The 17,482-nt window shown below is 52.9% G+C and overlaps 1 protein-coding gene across 2 annotated transcripts in view; it reads right to left on the reverse strand.

Annotated features, from left to right (window-relative positions):
* The window catches only part of CHERP (calcium homeostasis endoplasmic reticulum protein), a 25,732-nt gene extending 14,019 nt beyond the window's left edge, over nucleotides 1–11,713 (reverse strand). The window contains exons 1-5 of one of the 2 annotated variants that reach the window (XM_031004374.3): nucleotides 9,788–11,713; nucleotides 9,304–9,477; nucleotides 3,501–3,685; nucleotides 1,102–1,239; nucleotides 685–836 (exon numbers count right to left, since the gene is read on the reverse strand). In XM_031004374.3, coding sequence (XP_030860234.1) covers nucleotides 685–836; nucleotides 1,102–1,239; nucleotides 3,501–3,685; nucleotides 9,304–9,477; nucleotides 9,788–9,812 — 674 coding nt within the window. In that variant the 5' untranslated portion in view covers nucleotides 9,813–11,713. The remainder of the gene's footprint in view (nucleotides 1–684; nucleotides 837–1,101; nucleotides 1,240–3,500; nucleotides 3,686–9,303; nucleotides 9,478–9,787) is intronic. The other variant, XM_055372077.2, reaches the window with a different exon arrangement.
* Between the last annotated feature and the right edge of the window lie 5,769 nt (nucleotides 11,714–17,482).

The raw sequence follows: 17,482 nt of genomic DNA on the forward strand, positions 1-17,482 counted from the left end.
CTTGTCTCCTCCTGCACGTGCGGGCCTTTGGCCTGGGGTTCTATTGTTTTTTTTTTTTTTTTTTTTGCTGATTTTTGTGAGAAGGGCCCCAGTGACCCGGTAGAAGGAAATACCCACCCAACCTTGGGGAGGGTGGAGACAGCAACAGTGGGAAGGGTGAGGGCTCGGTGGGGACAGAGGGTCGGCAAATGTGGCTCTGTTGAAGCCTGGGAGATGGGTCAGGGCTGGAGAAGGGGACCCCAAAGGAGGGTCCCAATGGCTGAGCAAAGTCAGGTGACCGCGTGTGTGTGTGCGTGCAAATCAGTGACGAGGGCAGGAGACAGACACAGAGGCCAAGGAGGCCATGGCTGAGAAGGCAACAAGGAGACGCCAAGAAGCTGCCCCATGAGAGGAAGGAGTGCAGGGGACAGTGGCCCCCAGGAGACAGCAATGTGACAGGTGAGGCCGGGGTCTAGAGGAGAGGACAGGGCATGCAGCGAAGGTGCACAGGACACCTAGACCTCGCAGTCCTGCAGACAGAAGCCTGGTGGCTCACAGAGACCCCCCACCCGGGGTCCCTGGACAAGTGCCCCCTAGTCTTGGGACAGGCCAAGCCAAGCTACTGACTGGAGCAAGCGGCCACCCAGGAGGGTTGAGGAGGAGCGCGAGGAAGTGGCGCTCTGGGCACGGGGTGGCGACGCTCACCAGTGGTGCAGCACGTCGTTGATCAGGTAGATGAGGTGCAGCCGAAGCTCGAAGTGCGCCCCATCAGCCGTGATGCGGTTCCGGAGGTGGCCGGCCATCAGCTCACAGTGCGGCGGGGACTTGGCATTGCTGAACATCCAGTTCTTCCCGGCCTGCAACAACCGAGCCGATGATGAGTGAGCAGGGCCGCGGCTCCCCCAGGCACCCACTGCATCCCTGAGAGCACGTCACCATCAGCTCAGGGAAGGACACACCATGAGGGTGGGGGGCACAGGGTCCCACAGCCTCAGGAGTGTGCTCAAGGTGGGAGGGAAAGGCACCCATTGTAACAGCCCTTAGCCCAGACTGGCTGCGAAAGGCCCTGCCTCAGGGCGGGACCAAGGGAAAGCTGGGCTCTGGGAAGTGCTGGCCCCTCACCGAGATGGCGTCCTTGGTGCACGTGTCGATGATGGGCTGCAGCAGGTTGTCAAACTCGTTCATGTCTAGCTGGGTCTCCTCCAGAAGCTTCTGCATCTGCTGCTCCACCGCGTGGGCCACGGCCGCTGTCACTTGCTCCTGCGGGGGGGTCAGTGAGGTCGAGAACACATGAAGAAGGACCCGCAGCCTGAGCCCTCCGGCCTGGCTCAGCAGGGGCGGGGTGGGGACATGGTGGCGATGCCCGGACTCTGGGCTGCTCTGGCCATCAGCTCCCTTGCTTGTCCCCAGCAGGAGGAGATTCTGTCTCTCATGCCTGCCATGAATCTGTGACAGTCCCTCCCGGAGTGGGCAGGGCACTGACAGGACATACCAGGAGACAACACCTGCCCTCCAGGTAACCAAGGAAAACACTGCAGCCCAGAGGAACAAACAACCTCTGCAAACCAACTCAACAAAAAACAAAGGCGGGGCGCGGTGGCTCATGCCTGTAATCCCAGCACTTTGGGAGGCTGAGGCGGGAGGATCGCTTGAGCCCAAGAGCTCCAGACAACCTGGGCAACATAGCGAGACCTCATCTCTACAAAAAATAAAATACAAATTAGTTGAGCATGGTAGTGTGTGCCTGTGTTCCCAACTACTTCGGAGGCTGAGGCGGAAGGATTGCTGGAACCCAGGAGTTCAAAGTTACAGTGAGCTGTGACTGTACCACTGCACTCCAGCCTGAGTGACACAGCAAGACCTTGTCTCTAACAACAACAACAACAAAAAGAAAAGAAAAGAAAAGACAAATGAGGGATGGTGTGAACAGGCAATAGAGGAAGAGGATACACCCATGGCCTCTAGTGAAGCAAGAAGGGGGCAATCTCGTTCCTCAAGAGGAAACACTGGTTAAAGTGCGACTGGTAAAAACAGAGCTGCCATGGGGACCAGCGGTCAGTTACGGCTGGTCAAGGCAGGCCTCCCACTCCATGATGAACAGAAGCTGAGGGTGAGCATTCTGGAACTTTCTTTTTTTTTTTTTTTTGAGATGGAATCTCGCTCTGTAGCCCAGGCTGAAGTGCAATGGCATAATCTCAGCTCACTGCAACCTCCACTTTCCGGTTTCAAGCAATTCTGCCTCAGTCTCCCACGTAGCTGGGACTACAGACACCTGTCACCGCACCCAGCTAATTTTTGTATTTTTTACTAGAGACAGGGTTTCACCATATTGGCCATGCTGGTCTCAAACTCCTGACCCTGTGATCCGCCTGCCTTGGCCTCCCAGAGTGCTGGGATTATAGGCTGAGCCACTGCGCCCAGCTGGAACCTTCTGAGAGCAATATGACAGTGTGATTTTATCCCCTGAACCTAGTACTAAGCGTGGGGTTGGTGTTTTGGAGGTTTGGTATTCTATTCCTCTCATTTTTCTGGCAATGCACTTGCAGTCTTTTATTTATTTTTTCTGAGACTGAGTCTTGCTCAGTCACCCAGGCTGGAGTGCAGTGGTGCAATCTCAGCTCATGCAACCTTTTCCTCCCAGGTTCAAGCAATTCTCCTGCCTCAGCCTCCCAAGTAGCTGGGATTACAGGCGTGCACCACCACGCCCAGCTAATTTTTGTATTTTTCATAGAGACAGGGTTTCATCATGTTGACCAGGCTAGCCTCGAACTCCTGACCTCATGATCTGCCCATCTCAGCCTCCCAAAGTGCTGGGATTACAGGTGTGAGCCACCACGCCCAGCCAATGCACCTGCATTCTATTTGGCAAAAGTTATCAAACTGTTGGACCAGGAAGGACAAAAGGGTCCTTCTGGCCAGGTGGATCACCTGAGGTCAGGAATTTGAGACCAGCCTGGCCAACCTGGTGAAACTCCATCTCTACCACAAATACAAAAATTAGCCAGGTGTGGTGGTGCATGCCTGTAATCCCAACTACTCCAGAGGCTGAGGCAGGAGAATCGTTTGAACTCGGGAGGTGGGGGCTGCAGTGAGCTGAGATCACGCCTCTGCACTCCAGCCTGGGCGACAGAACAAGACTTAAAAAAAAAAAGGGTCCTTCCCCAACCAACAGCTCCAGGTGACCTAGCTACTGTGTGGTGGGGCCAATGGTAGGCACCAGAGGCTGTCTGGCCACAGCCATTAGGGAGCTTCAAGGTGCATACGTGCCCCACAGTCCCACTCAGGGGGGTCCACCCCAGGGTGATGGGTGCATGCATGTCCAGTGGCTTCACTGAGATGAGAAGCAGCCTCTGTGTCTGGCATCAGGGCTGGGGGTGACAGTGGCTGACATGCACCGAGCCCTGGGTGGCAGGGGGGGCCCTGTCCTCACTGACACCTGTTATTCATTCTCATGAGCAGACGCAAAAACAGAGGCACAGGGGAGCTGCTGGTGTCTGGCTGAGGAGGGGGCGGGCCCATACCTGTCTGAGCGCCAGCAAGTGCTGCTCCTGCTGCTGGAGGTTCCACTGGCTCTGCTGGATGAGCTCGTCCATGGATGGCGCGCCCTGGGCCGGCGGGATGGGCGCGGCAGGGGCCAGCGGGGGCTGTGGCAGGGGTGGCATGGTGGCGGCTGGCTCCAGCTCCGGGGTCTGCTGCTTGCAGATGACTGGAGGGAGAGGAGGAGGGGTGCCCCGTGAGAATGCAGATGGGGGTCCAGGTGTCCTCTTGGCCACCTCTCAGCCACAGGGGCCTCCCCCTCCCCAGGGACTCACCATCCACGAGGGCCTGTTCATAGCCTCATGCCCACGCAAACCAGCTCCTCCTAGTCTCGGGCCCTGCCCTCCCTGTCACAGGATCCCAGCCTCAGCCTTCCATCTTCGGGCTGTCCCCTCCTCGGAGAACCTAGGAAGTCCCCTGGCCGCTCTCTCGCCAGCACCATCCAGTCCTTGCACAGTGTCCTTCCGGTGCAAGCTAAGCTTGAGCCTGCCCACCTCCTCACCCACCTAGGCCCCACCTGATGCAGAACCCAGGCCTCAGTACCTCTCATCCTCCGACCTCCTCGGCCACTCCCTGACCTCTGCCACTTAAGCTACCCATTGACTGTTAAGATGTCACAGCCACCGGGCCTCTGCACATCTGGCCAGAAAGGCATGAAGCCGCACCCCCGAGTGCACACTGCGGCCTCCCCCACACCTGCCCTGTCCTTCTACTGACTCTCCTTGCTTCTCCAGCCCTTGGGGACAGAGACCCCTCTGCATTCAGGGGTGCATCCAGTTTGAGGCAGCAGTGAGACACCCATTCTGCCGGCAGAAGCCTGGGTCAGGGTGGGCGCAGGTCCCAACTCTGGCCAGATGGGGCGGGTGGTGAGGTCTCTGAGGAAGGGACCCGGCTCATAAGGAGGCCCTGGACAACATGACCCGCCTCTCTCTCCGTCTTGGGGCCGCCTGGTCTAAATGGGACCATGTACCCCTGGAGCCCTCCAGAGCCCCACTCCAAGGGGACCAGGACAAAGCCAAAGATAAGGGCGGTGGGGTGTCGGGTGGAAGGTGTCGCCCCTCACTGGGCGCTCAAGTCAAGTCTCGGGGCTGACTGTGCCCTACAGTTTGTGCACCCAAAGCAACCCTACAGGATGACCCCCAACTTCTGCACCGAATCCCACCCCTCCCACTGTCTGAGGGACACTGCTTATTGATATTTCTTCTCTCTCTTATTTCTCCAACTCCCCCCTCTTTACCCGCCCCTCCCCAGCAGCATCTAAACACATTGGGCTGGGCATGATGGCTCACGCCTATAATCCCAGCACTTTGGGAGGCCAAGGCGGGTGATCACCTGAGGTCAGGAGTTTGAGACCAGCCTGGCCAACATGGCCCTGTCTCTACTGAAAATGCAAAAAATCAGTCGGGCGTGGTGGCAGGCACCTGTAATCCCAGCTACCTGAGAGGCTGAGGCAGGAGAATTGCTTGAGCTTGCAAGGTGGAGGTTGCAGTGAGCCGAGATGGCGCCACTGCACTCCAGTGTGGGTGACAGAGTGAGACTCCATCTCAAAAAATAAAAAAGGAAATAAACAAACACATCAGAATATTCTGGGTTGGAAACTTCTCCCTTTACCCTATGATCCCTCTCTAAACGATTTCTCAGACAAGACTCACTCCAGATGTTCACCTCCCCTTTATCTCAGCCTGGTGCCTGCTTGCCACTCCCCGCACCCCCCTCCTTACCCCAGGCAGCTGAGGACACCCTCACTCAACTCAGCCCCCCAGGCCTGTCGCAGGTGCTTGCCTCCCTTGGCCTCCATGTGTTCACCCCCTCAGTCCCTTTCTCCCCCTTTACCAACCCCTCTCCTGTTGGACCCTCACATGCTGGGGTGCGCGGCCTGTGTTCTGAGCCCTGTCCTCTGCTCTATGCAACTGCCGGGCAACATGAGCTATTCATTCCTGTGGCTGCGACTGTGCATGGTGTGATTCCTAAATCCATCATCTCCATTCTGGATTCCGGAGCTTTGGCCCTAACCACCAACTGCACGGCCCACTGCGTTTCCAAGGGGCCTGTGTTTCCTCTCACCCCCTACACCTATATCCCCTCCTGTGCTCCCTGCACCATGGTTGGCACCACCATCTGCCCAGAAACCCAGGCCAGAAGGCGCATGTGCCTCCCACTGACGAGCCACATAGTGTCAAGGCGGCCTCCTAGACATCACTCCAATCAGTCTGTGTCCCCGCTGTCACCACCATGGATCTGCTGTCACCTGCGTCACCCCAGAACTGGTCTTCCTGCATCAGGTCCCACCCCTCTACCTCTTTTTGACATGGCAGTCATGGTATTGCCACTTATGGAGTGGTCCCTGGGCTACCCAGCGGTGACAGACGGTTATGGAACCAGAAAGGGAGCATTTCAAAACCTTTCTAGCCGCGTGATGGTTCACGGTCCACATTGTTACTGTGCTTTGCAGAAGTTTTGGTCCACACACAGCAGGTTAGAAACTTACAACACAACACCAGAAATGGTCCTTCACCACAGAGTTCGTGAAGCTCCATTCTAGAACAGTTGAGGCCCGGGCTTTAAGGAGTAGGGTGCAGAACTGGCTGTACTGTGGCTAACCCAGCTTCACAAAACAGACCTAAACCTTCCACGAGTCTCTCCCATGCTTCCAGGATACACTCCTCACTCCTCTCCAAGCCAGGTCCCCGACTGCCCCCCAGGCCAGGCCTCCAACTCCTCCCCAAGCCAGGCTCCCAACTCTGCACCCCCACCTTTGGCCACTCCAAGAACCCCTCCTACTCTGGGCTTCAGCCACCCTAAGCTCTGGGTTCCCCATTCCCTCCAAGGGCTCCTTCCTCTGCCCGGAACACTTTTCTCCCCTTGTTCTCACCTGGCCAACTCCAACACACCCTTTACATCTAGCCAAGATATCATCACCCACAGAAAGCACTTCTTGGCTGGGTACGATGGCTCACGCCTGTCATCCCAGCACTTTGGGAGGCCAAGGTGGGCGGATCATGAGTTCAAGAGATCGAGACCATCCTGGCCAACATGGTGAAACCACATCTCTACTAAAAATACAAAAATTAGCTGGGTGTGGTGGCGCACGCCTGTAGTCCCAGCTACTTGGGAGGCAGGAGAATCGCTTGAATCTGGGAGGCGGAGGTTGCAGTGAGCCAAGATCGTGCCACTGTACTCCAGCCTGGGCAACAAGAGCAAGACTCCATCTCCAAAAAAAAAAAAAGAAAAAAAAAAGAAAGCACTTCTTGGCTTCAATCTTCCTGGGCTATAAGCATAAGCACCCTCTCCTTCCTCATAATGGCACCAGCTTCCAAGTGTCCCCCCCGCCCAGAAAGGGAAAGCAGCCCTCAGCTCAGTCACCCAAGCCAAAGCACCGTCTGAGGTGTCTTCCTCCCCTGCTCATTACACCATCAGGTCGTCAATATCCAACTGGCGCCCAAGTTCATGGATTCTACCCCTTCACCCCACCTGCCCCCCATGCTCCCTCCCTCAGGCTCAACCTACTGACTTAATTCAGACCCCACCATCTCTCACCTAAGCAACTGCCCTGTTTGCTCCCCTGCAGGCCTCACTGCTCCCCAGGCTGGTCCCTCTAGCTTGTCCTACACCACCGGCCACACAACCCAAGCCACTCTCTCCCTTGTTTAAAACTCTTGTGGCTTCCCGCTGCCTTTAGAAACGGTTTTAAACTTGGTGTGCCGGGGCTAAGGAAGGATCGCTCTAGAAACACATAAGCACATACAACATTTTGCTTGCGATTTCAGGCAGCTGATCTCTCCCTGCCCACCCCGCCCCCGCATCTCAAACCTAAATAGGCATCAGAAAAACCCCTGGATTGAGTGAAAAAACCCAAACTTTTCCCCTGGCAGTTAACACTCCAGGTCAAACTCTTCCCTCATACAAGCACATTCTTTTCTTAAATAGATTCTCCACTATGTTGCCCAGGCTGGAGTGCAGTGGCTATTTACAGGCGTGAGGCCACTACTGATCGGCACAGGAGTTTCGACCTGCTCCATTTCTGACCTGGACCAGTTCACCACCCCTTAGACAGTCTAGTGGTCCCCAGCTCCCAGGGGGTCACCATACTGACACTGAACTTACTGCAAACACTCAATCGACACAGCGCACTACAGCCCTGAACTCCCGGGCTCAAGCAACCCTCCAGCCTCAGCCTCCTGAGTAGCTGGGGGTACGGTGTGTGCCATTGTGCCTGACAATACACACATAAATTCTCTCTTTCTCTGTTTCTTGTTCAAGAAACTGCCCCTTTGCAATGTTCTACTCTCTCAGCCTTTCAAGTTTTTGTTGTTGTTGTTGTTGTTAGATGGAGTCTCGCTCTGTCTCCCAGGCTGGAGTGCAGTGGCACGATCTTGGCTCACTGCAACCTCCACCTCCCAGGCTCAAGCGATTCTCCTGCCTCAGCCTCCTGAGTAGCTGGGACTACAGGTGCCCACCACCATGCCTGGCTAATTTTTTTTGTATTTTTAGTAGAGATGGGGTTTCACCATGTTGGCCAGGCTGGTCTCGAACTCCTGACCTCAAGTGATCCGCCTGACTCAGCCTCCTAAAGTGCTGGGATTACAGGCACAAGCCACTGGGCCTGGCCTCCTTTCAAGCTTCTTTTTTTTTTTTAGATGGAGTCTCATTCTGTCACCCAGGCTGGAGCGCAATGGCATGGTCTCGGCTCAATGCAACCTCCACCTCCCAGGTTCAAGTGATTCTTCTGCCTCAGCCTCTCCAGTAGCTGGGACTACAGGCGCGGGCCACCACACCCGGCTAATTTTTGTATTTTTCGTAGAAACAGGGTTTCACTATGTTGGCCAGGCTGATCTCAGACTCCTAACCTCAAGTGATGTGCCCGCCTTGGGCTCCCAAAGTGCTGGGATTACAGTATGAGCCACTGCAACAGGCCTCCTTTCAAGCTGTTTAATTGAACACCAACTGTGTGTTATGTATTAAGGTACAATGACCTTGTACCTTAATACAAGGCGAGCGTGTAGTCCCCTGAACTACACGCTCGCCGAAGCCAAACAGACCTTGTTTGGGTCATTGTACCTTAATACATAACACACAGTTGGTGTTCGATTAAACAGGGGACAACCACCTCTCAATGTCCATCTACCTGGCAAACTCCTAGTTATTCATTTAAACAATCTAGAGACGGGGTTGGGTACTGAACGTGACAGATGTGATACCTGCCCTGAGCAGCCGCACCACCTGGTGACTATCCATTATTCAAAGGCCAGCTCTGCTTCCTAACTTTAAATTTCTTTAGAGCAGGACTGGAATCCTGTTGCCTAAATGAACGAACATTGATAAACACTTGCCAATAACTAAAACTCAGAGGGATAATTCTTTTTGATTTGTGCTGCAGGCATCTGAAATGCACAAAACCTTGCTGGACCCACAGGGAGACGGCAAAGGGGGCTGGACAGTGCCTGTCCCATGGGCTCCCATCCGGCCTCTATCACTTCCTCCCTAGAAAACACTAAAACAATCACGCTACTCCTGCTAATCTCCGTCATCAGTCTGCAAAACAACAGCAAAATCCCTGATCCAGAGCCTAGGGGGAGGATCGAAAACCTCGTTGTTCTCCATTACAGTGGCATCCAGCAGCCGCTCTGTGCAGGGCCGTGGGAACAGCGGAACAGGGATCGTGTGGACCGAGCTGCTCCACTTCAGAGAGTAAACGACCCGAAAGAAAGAGGTTTGTGGCAGAGCCCGGACTGGAATCCGAGAAAGGAAGCGCTCGATGGGGCGGCCTGAGTGCCGGAGGGTACTCACGCTGCTGCTGCTCCAGCGCCAGCTTGCACTTGTAGTAACTGTAGAATTCGCCTCCGAAAAGAAACGAGAATTTGGGGTTGTCCTTCTGCTTCTCCATAGTCATCTTCTCAAACTCGGGCCCATTGCGAGCCACGAACTGGGCGAGCTTGTCGATGACATTTCGAAGCTCCTGGTCTGGAGAACGGAGAAAAGGCCACGCGGGGCGTCAGCGAGGACCGCCCAAAGCTGGGGGACTCGGCGCCCCAGCCCCCGTCCGCCTTGCCGGGGACCCCAAGGGGGTGGGCCCCTAAGAGGCCGCCCTTGTACGGGTCCCGATAGGGGCCACACGCTCGCCGGGAATGCGGGGACCCACGGGAGAGGCCGCAGGCGAAGCCGCGAGGCCGAGCCCCGCCCCCTCCCAGACCCGGGGACCCCGGGAGGCGGGGCCGGCCAACAGGAGGTTCCGGGGAGAGAGAAACGGTCTCTCGGCCGGTTTGGGTCTCACCATCGGGGGGCAGCGGCATCTCCATGGCTCCGGCCGCGGGGAACGTCCTACGGCGCCACACGATCGACCACCAGCGCCGTCTGCAGAAGCCGGCCGGAAGTAGCGCGAGGGAGCCGTTTACGGCGGGCTTCTAGGGCCGCTTCCGCCCGCCACTTACGGCCGTCGCTGGGAAACTCCGGAAGTGAGAGCGGGAGGCAGGCGGGAAGAAGCCGCGCGATGCCTGGCGCGCGGGAGGGGCTAGCGAGGCGCACGCGCAGAAGTTTCCTGACACTTGAGCAGAGTGGGTCCCCGACGCGCGGTGCCGCGGAAAGGCTGGAACGGCGCGGGTGGCTGTTAGTCGAGACCGGGGGGCGCGGGGCGTGCCCCTTGGTCGGCGTCGCAGCCCGACGGGCTGGCTGGTTGCTACCTCCGGGCGACCAGGGGCCTGGGGACTTCGTGCCTGGGCCAGGGTCTCTGTTTCCTTTCGCGGGCACAGTGAGGAGACTGCGAGGTGAGGTGCGTCCGGGTGGATCCCGGGCTGCGGCGACTGTCACATTCTCCCCGGCCAAACCGGAGGTGGAGCAGAACTGGGGGCGACGAGCTTGACAGGGATTGCAGCTGGACGTATTTAGGTTCAAAACATCCTCCTCCTGGCTTTCTTCCGCTCCACTCTTTGGTCAGGAAGATTTTGGGGCGGGGTACCCCCCAACCCTTGCCCTCAAATTGCTGGCCTAGAGGGCATAGCGCCTTTCTAAAAGCTGCAGTTGGGTTGCCTCTAAAATAATGAAGCTAACCCTTGCTAATTGTGGGGAAAAGATAGCCAGAAGCAGCAAATTTCTGCTGTGGACGTCCGATATAAACTGATCCTCTTCAGATGGTTAATGCTTAGTTGGCTATACCTGCCCCCCGCCCCCGCCGCTTTTTTTTCCTTTATCCGTTTTTGTTGTTGTTGAGACAAGGTCTTGCTCTGTGGCCCACGCTGGAGTGCAGTGTCATGATCATAGCTCACTAGCCCTGAACTCCTGTGCTCAAGTAATCCTCCCGCCTCGGCCTCCCAAAGTGCTAGGATTACAGGCATGAGCTACTTTACCCAGCCTGTTTTTTTCTGTGCAAATAAATGCACATGTATTTTAGATTAGTTTCATTTTTATTGTTAACAGCATTTTTCCACCAGACGCTTATGGATTGACAACTCTACATCAAGTGTTGCTGTAGGCTAGGAATCAACAAAATATTTTATATAAAAGGGACAGAAAGCAAATATTTTAGACTCTGCAGGAGACAAGATCAAGGATTTTTTTTTTTTTCTAAATGTCCTCTAGTTCATATTTTCTCATGAAGATCGAGGATCTTACTTAAGTGTTTGGTTTTTGTTTTTTTTTTTTTTGAGACACAGTCTTGCTCTCTCTCGCCCAAGCTGGAGTGCAGTGGTGTGATCTCGGCTCACTGCAAGCTCTGCCTCCCGTGCTCAAGCAATTCTCCTGCCTCAGCCTCCAGGGGAGCTGGGACTACAGGTGCGCACCACCACGCCCGGCTAATTTTTCCATTTTTAGTAGAGATGGGGTTTCACCAGGTTGGCCATGCTGGTCTTGACCTCCTGACCTCACATGATCTGCCTGCCTTGGCCTCCCAGAGTGCTGGGATTACAGGTGTGAGCCACCCTACCCAGCCTTATTTAGGTATTTCTATAACCAGAAAGAAAAGTTCATAAAATTTTTGTTGGTGAAAATCAAAATATGATAACTGAGTAGTTTCTTAAATACAAGTTGCTACAGTTTGAATGTTTGTTCCTAATCCCCACTGAAACGGTATTAAGAGGTGGGGCCTTTAAGAGGTGATTGGGTTATGAGGTCGTGCCATTCATGTGTTAATGGATAAATAGGTTATCATGGGAGTGGGACTGGTTTGGAGCTTGCAGTGAGCCGAGATCGCACCACTGCACTCCAGCCTGGGCGACAGAGTGAGACTCCATCTCAAGAAAAAAAAAAATAAATAAATAAATAAAATAAAATAAAAATAGGAAGAAAGGCCAGGCTCAGTGGCTCATGCCTGTAATTCCAGCACTTTGGGAGGCCAAGGCACACAGATCACCTGAGGTCAGGAGTTCGAGACCAGCCTGGCCAACATGGAGAAATCCCATCTCTACTAAAAATACAAAAATTAGCCGGGCATGGTGGCGGATGCCTATAATCCCATCTACTTGGGAGGCTGAGGCATGAGAATCACTTGGACCCGGGAGGCAAAGGTTGAGGTGGAGGTTACAGTGAGCCAAAGTCGTGCCACTGCACTCCAGCCTGGGCAACAGAGCAGGACTCCTTTTCAAAAAAAAAAAGGAAGAGAGACCTGAGCTTGCACACAGCCTGCTAGCCATGTGATGCCCTGTGCTACCTCAAGACTCTGCAGAGTCCCCACCAGCAAGAAGGCCCTCGACTTTGGATATCTCAGCCTCCAGAACTGTTAAGAAATAAATTTCTCTTCTTTAAAAATTGCCCAGTCTCAGGTGTTCTTTTATAGCGATGCAAAATGGACTAAGACCCAAGTCTATTCATAAGAGTGGAATTCTTTTGGGGGATAACATTTCACTTAATTGGGGCTCCCAGTTGTATTTCCTGTCGTCAATTGATGGCCCATGTTCACCTTTGAAAAACCTTCCTGGCTCACAAAAACAGGCGGCCAGTTGGATGTGGTTTATAGATACGGTCATGCACAACTGAGATCTCAGCTCTGCTCTCAGGGGACTCAGTCTATGGCGGGGAAGAGTCCCAAAATCAGTAAACAAATATATCATCTCAAAGGTGTTATTAAGAAGAGGATGCTGAGACTATGATACAAGGGAGGGTGGGGCCCAGGCTGATAGGGTTGTCAGGAAAGGCTCTCAAGGTGAGGTCTGCACTCTGATCTGAACAAGGGGCCAGCTCTAAACACCCTAAATAGGCAGAGAGAACAGTGTGGGATCATACTGTTTATTTAAAAAATATTTATTATTATTATTTTTTTTTGAGATGGAGTTTCGCTCTTGTTGCCCAGCCTGGAGTGCAATGGCATGATCTTGGCTCACCACAACCTCCGCCTCCCGGGTTCAAGCAATTCTCCTGCTTCAGCCTCTCGAGTAGCTGGGATTACAGGCATGCGACACCACACCCGGCTAGTTTTTTATTTTTAGTAGAGACGGGGTTTCTGCCTGTTGGTCAGACTGGCCTCAAACTCCCAACCTCAGGTGATCCACCCGCCTCAGCTTCCCAAAGTGCTGGGATTACAGGCATGAGCCACCATGCCTGGCCCTAAATTTTTTATATATTTTTTTGAGACGGAGTCCTGTCTGTTGCCCAGCCTAGAGTGCTGTGGTTCAATCTCGGCTCACTGCACCTTCCGCCTCCCACATTCAAGTGATTCTCCTGCCTCAGCCTCCTAAGTAGATGGGATTACAGGCGCCTGCCATCACACCTGGCTAATCTTTGTATTTTTAGTAAAAACGGGGTTTCACCATGTTGGCCAGGCTGGTCTCGAACTCCTGACCTCAACTGATCTGCCTGCCCTGGCTTCCTAAAGTGCAGGGATTACAGGCATGAGCCACTGTGCCCAGCCCATACTATTTGAAGAACAGTCAGTAATCCAGAGTGTGGGCCCTTTTCATGCCAGGTAAAATCTACATGAAGAAGTTTTTTTTTTTTTTTTTTTTTTTGAGACAGAGTCTTGCTCTGTCACCCAGGCTGGAGTGCAGTGGTGTGATCTCTGCTCACTGCAACTTCTGCCTCCGGGGTTCAAGCAATTCTTCTGCCTCAGCCTCCCGAGTAGCTGGGACTACAGGTGCACACCACCACACCCAGCTAATTTTTTTTTTTTTTTTGAGGCGTCTCACTCTGTTGCCCAGACCGGAGTGCAGTGGTGCAGTCTCTGCTCACTGCAAGCTCCACCTCCCAGGTTCACGCCATTCTCCTGCCTCAGCCTCCCGAGTAGCTGGGACTACAGGCACCCGCCACCACGCCCGGCTAATTTTTTGTATTTTTAGTAGAGATGGGGTTTCACCGTGTTAGCCAGGATGGTCTCAACCTCCTGACCTCGTGATCCGCCCGCCTCGGCCTCCCAAAGTGCTGGGATTACAGGCGTGAGCCACTGCGCCCGGCCTACCCCCAGCTAATTTTTGTATTTTTAGTAGAGACGGTTTCACCATGTTGGCCAGGCTGGTCTAAAACTCCTGACCTCAGGTGATCCACCTGCCTCGGCCTCCCAAAGTGCTGGGATTACAGGTGTGAGCCACCGTGCCCGGCTACATCTAGGAGTTTTAACTTGGGATCTGCAATGGATAGATTTCAGAGAACCATGAACTAACAAAATTGGTAGCAAAATAAATGCCTTTTCGAGGGTTGAAGATACACAGCATTTACAGGATTCTTAATAGGCTCCTCAATCAGAACAGGTTAATGAATCTGTATTGTCACTTTTTTTTTTTTTTAGACAGAGTCTCACTCTTTTGCCCAGGCTGGAGTGCAGTAGCATGATCTCGGCTCACTGCAACCTCCGCCTCCCAAGTTCAACAGATTCTCCTGCCTCAGCCTCCTGAGTAGCTGGGATTATAGGCATGTGCCATGACACCCAGCTAATTTTTGTATTTTTAGTAGAGACAGGGTTTCACCATGCTGGCCAGGCTGGTCTTGAACTCCTGACCTCGTGATCCACCCGCCTCGGCCTCCCAAAGTGTTGGCATGACACACATGAGCTGCTGCGCCCGGGCAATGTTGTGATTTTTGAGGCTGCATAGGATGCCATGGTGTGGACTCACTACAACTTACTGAAGTGAGACTCTAGTCTCCTGGCTTGGTTCCATTTTTAGGCCACTGTTAAAAGTGTCTTAAGTGTATATAGGGTTGGGCGTGGAGGTTCACGCCTGTAATCCCAGCACTTTTGGAGGCCAAGGCGGGCAGATCACTTGAGGCCAGGAGTTTGAGACCAGCCTGGCCAACATGGAGAAACCCCGTTTCTACTAAAAAATAAATAATTAGCCGGGCATGGTGGCACGTGCCTGTAATCCCAGCTACTCGGGAGGCTGAGGCAGGAGACTCGCTTGAGTCTGGAGGTGGAGTTTGTAGTGAGCCGAGACTGCACCACTGTACTCTAGCCTGGGCAACAGAGTGATTCTGTGTCAAAAAAAAGTGTCTTAGTAGATACAAACCTTGTGTAGAGTCAAAGGGTGTGCAAATTCAATACTGATATTGCTCAGCTACCTTCTAGAAAGTTAGTACACCCACGGTCACTACTTTCATACATTTGTTTCAGATTGTTTAAAATGCTGCTGGGTGTGGTGGCTCATGCCTGTAATCCCAGCACTTTGGGAGGCTGAGGCAGGCGGATCACTTAAGTCAGGATTTCGAGACCAGCCTGGCCAACATGGTGAAACCCCGTCTCTACTAAAAATACAAAAATTAGCTGGGCGTGGGGGCAGGCGCCTTTAATTCCAGCTAATCAGGAGGCTGAGGCAGGATAATCACTTGAACCTGGGAGGGGGAGGTTGCAGCAAACTGAGATTGCGCCACTGCCCTCTAGCCTGGGCGACAGAGCGAGACTCTGTCTCAAAACAAAAACAGAAACAAAAAAGCCATGTATCTGAGACTGAAAATATAAGCCTCAGAGGGACCTCTACCAAGCTCGTTTCAAAGGATCAAATCAGAATCCACTGGTCAGAAGAAAGCAGTAGAAAGAGCTGGTAGACTGGCTGCTGCAGATACTCTCCAGCAAGTAAAGTGGACACCCCGAGTGAGATGAGCCTTGTGAAGGGACTCACCTAAGCAGCAACGTGGAGGGCCAGGTGCACTGAGGGGGTTCTGTGGCCCATATGTCTGCTAGTTGTGATTTCTTGACTCTGGACCCCTTAATCGGAATGGTCTCATTGTGGTCAGGGTCAGATGGTAACTGAAGTTTTGTGGGGTTTTATTGAAGACAGGGTCTCGCTCTGTCACCCAGGCTGGAGTGTAGCAGTGCAATCTCAGCTCACTGCAACCTCTGCCTCCCACGTTCAAGCGATTCTCCTGCCTCAGCCTCCCAAGTAGCTGGGATTACAGGAGCGTGCCACCACGCCTGGCTAGTTTTTTGTATTTTTAGTCGAGATGGGCTTTCGCTATGTTGGCCAGGCTGGTTTTGCACTCCTGACCTCAGGTGATCTGCCCACCTTGGCTTCCCAAAATATTAGGATTACAGGCGTAAGCCCTGCCACCTCCCCCTAGTCCCCCATCCCCCGGGTCTTAGCATTTCTAAGTAGCTCCCATGTGCTACTTAGCTACATACCTGTCATTTAGGCTGAGTGCTTTGAAGGTGGGAGGCTTCCATATCTGTTTCCTGCTGCTTGACACAGTCGGTGCTTAGTAAATCACTAAACAAAAAGATTATGAATGAAAAGGACATGCGCAATAGTTTCGGCAGAAACTCAAACCCTTTCTGTTTGAAAGAAACCCTTTGCTGGGGATGGCTTAAGTAATGGGGAAAAATGGGTTCTGGAGCCAGATTTAAGCAGTTCTGTAATCCCAGAGGAGTGACTGGACCCCGCTGGGCCTCATTTTCACCTGAAAAACAAGGCTAATAAAACTCACAAAGGTATCGTGTGTGAAAAGCTCACCACTGAGCTGGGCATGTAGCATGTACACAGTCTTGGCTGTCAATACTCAAAAATGGCTTCAGGCTGGGCACGGTGGCTCACACCTGTAATCCCAACACTATGGGAGCTAAGGCAGGTGGATCACTTGAGCCCAGGAGTTCCAGACCAGCCTGGGCAACACAGAGCCCCATCTCTAAAAATATTTTAAAAATTAGCTGGGTGTGGTAGTGTACACCTGTACCAGCTACTTGGGAGGCTGAGGCACGGGACTGGAATTTAGGGTTTGATGCTGCAGGAAGCTGTGGTTGTGCCACTGCAGTCCAGCTTGGGTAATAAGGTGAGACCCTGTCTCTTAAACCAAAAACATAACAGGCCAGATAGCTTGAGCCCAAAAGTTTGAGACTAGCCTGGGCAACAAGGTGAAACTCCATCTTTACAAAAAATACAAAAATTAGCCAGGTTTGGTGGCACATGCCTGTATCCCAGCTACTTGGGAGGCTGAGGCAGAAGGATCCCTTGAGTCTGGGAGGTTGTGGCTGCTGAGAGCCGGGATTGCGCCACTGTACTCCAGCCTGGGCGACAGAATGAGATCCTGTCTCAAAAAACATGAAACATACCAAAAAAAAAAAAAAAGTTTCATAAGCACAGCTGCCACAATGTTCCTAGACTTCCCATGTTATTCTGTTCAATAAAGTCACGTCATTAATTTAGCTGTGATCCTATTTTCATTGTATCACCTGATCAATTCACAAATCGCACGTCCTTATTTTTGGCTCAAGAAAAAACAAAGGTTGCAGTAAATCCAGACGTGACAGCCAAGTTGGCTTGCTTTCTCCTCCTTCCACATTTTGTTGCTGGGCACACTGAAGACAGGGCCACTCAAAAAGAGACCCTCGCTGACAAATCGGGACCAATTTTGATTCCCTGGAAACCATCATTTATTTTTGGTAAATGCCAGTGAGGAATATACACGTCATTCCTGCAGAAAAGTCTATAGCATTTAAGTCTTGAAAACAGGTGACAATTGAAAAAAATTATAATATTTTCAGGTCTTTTAATAATTCAATGCTCTGTGTCCTTCAGGCTGTGAGACCCTAAGGTATTGGGGTCTGGTAATGTCCCAGCTATAG

The sequence above is a fragment of the Gorilla gorilla genome, chromosome 20, assembly GCF_029281585.2.
Source record: "Gorilla gorilla gorilla isolate KB3781 chromosome 20, NHGRI_mGorGor1-v2.1_pri, whole genome shotgun sequence".
Taxonomy (NCBI): Eukaryota; Metazoa; Chordata; class Mammalia; order Primates; family Hominidae; genus Gorilla; species Gorilla gorilla.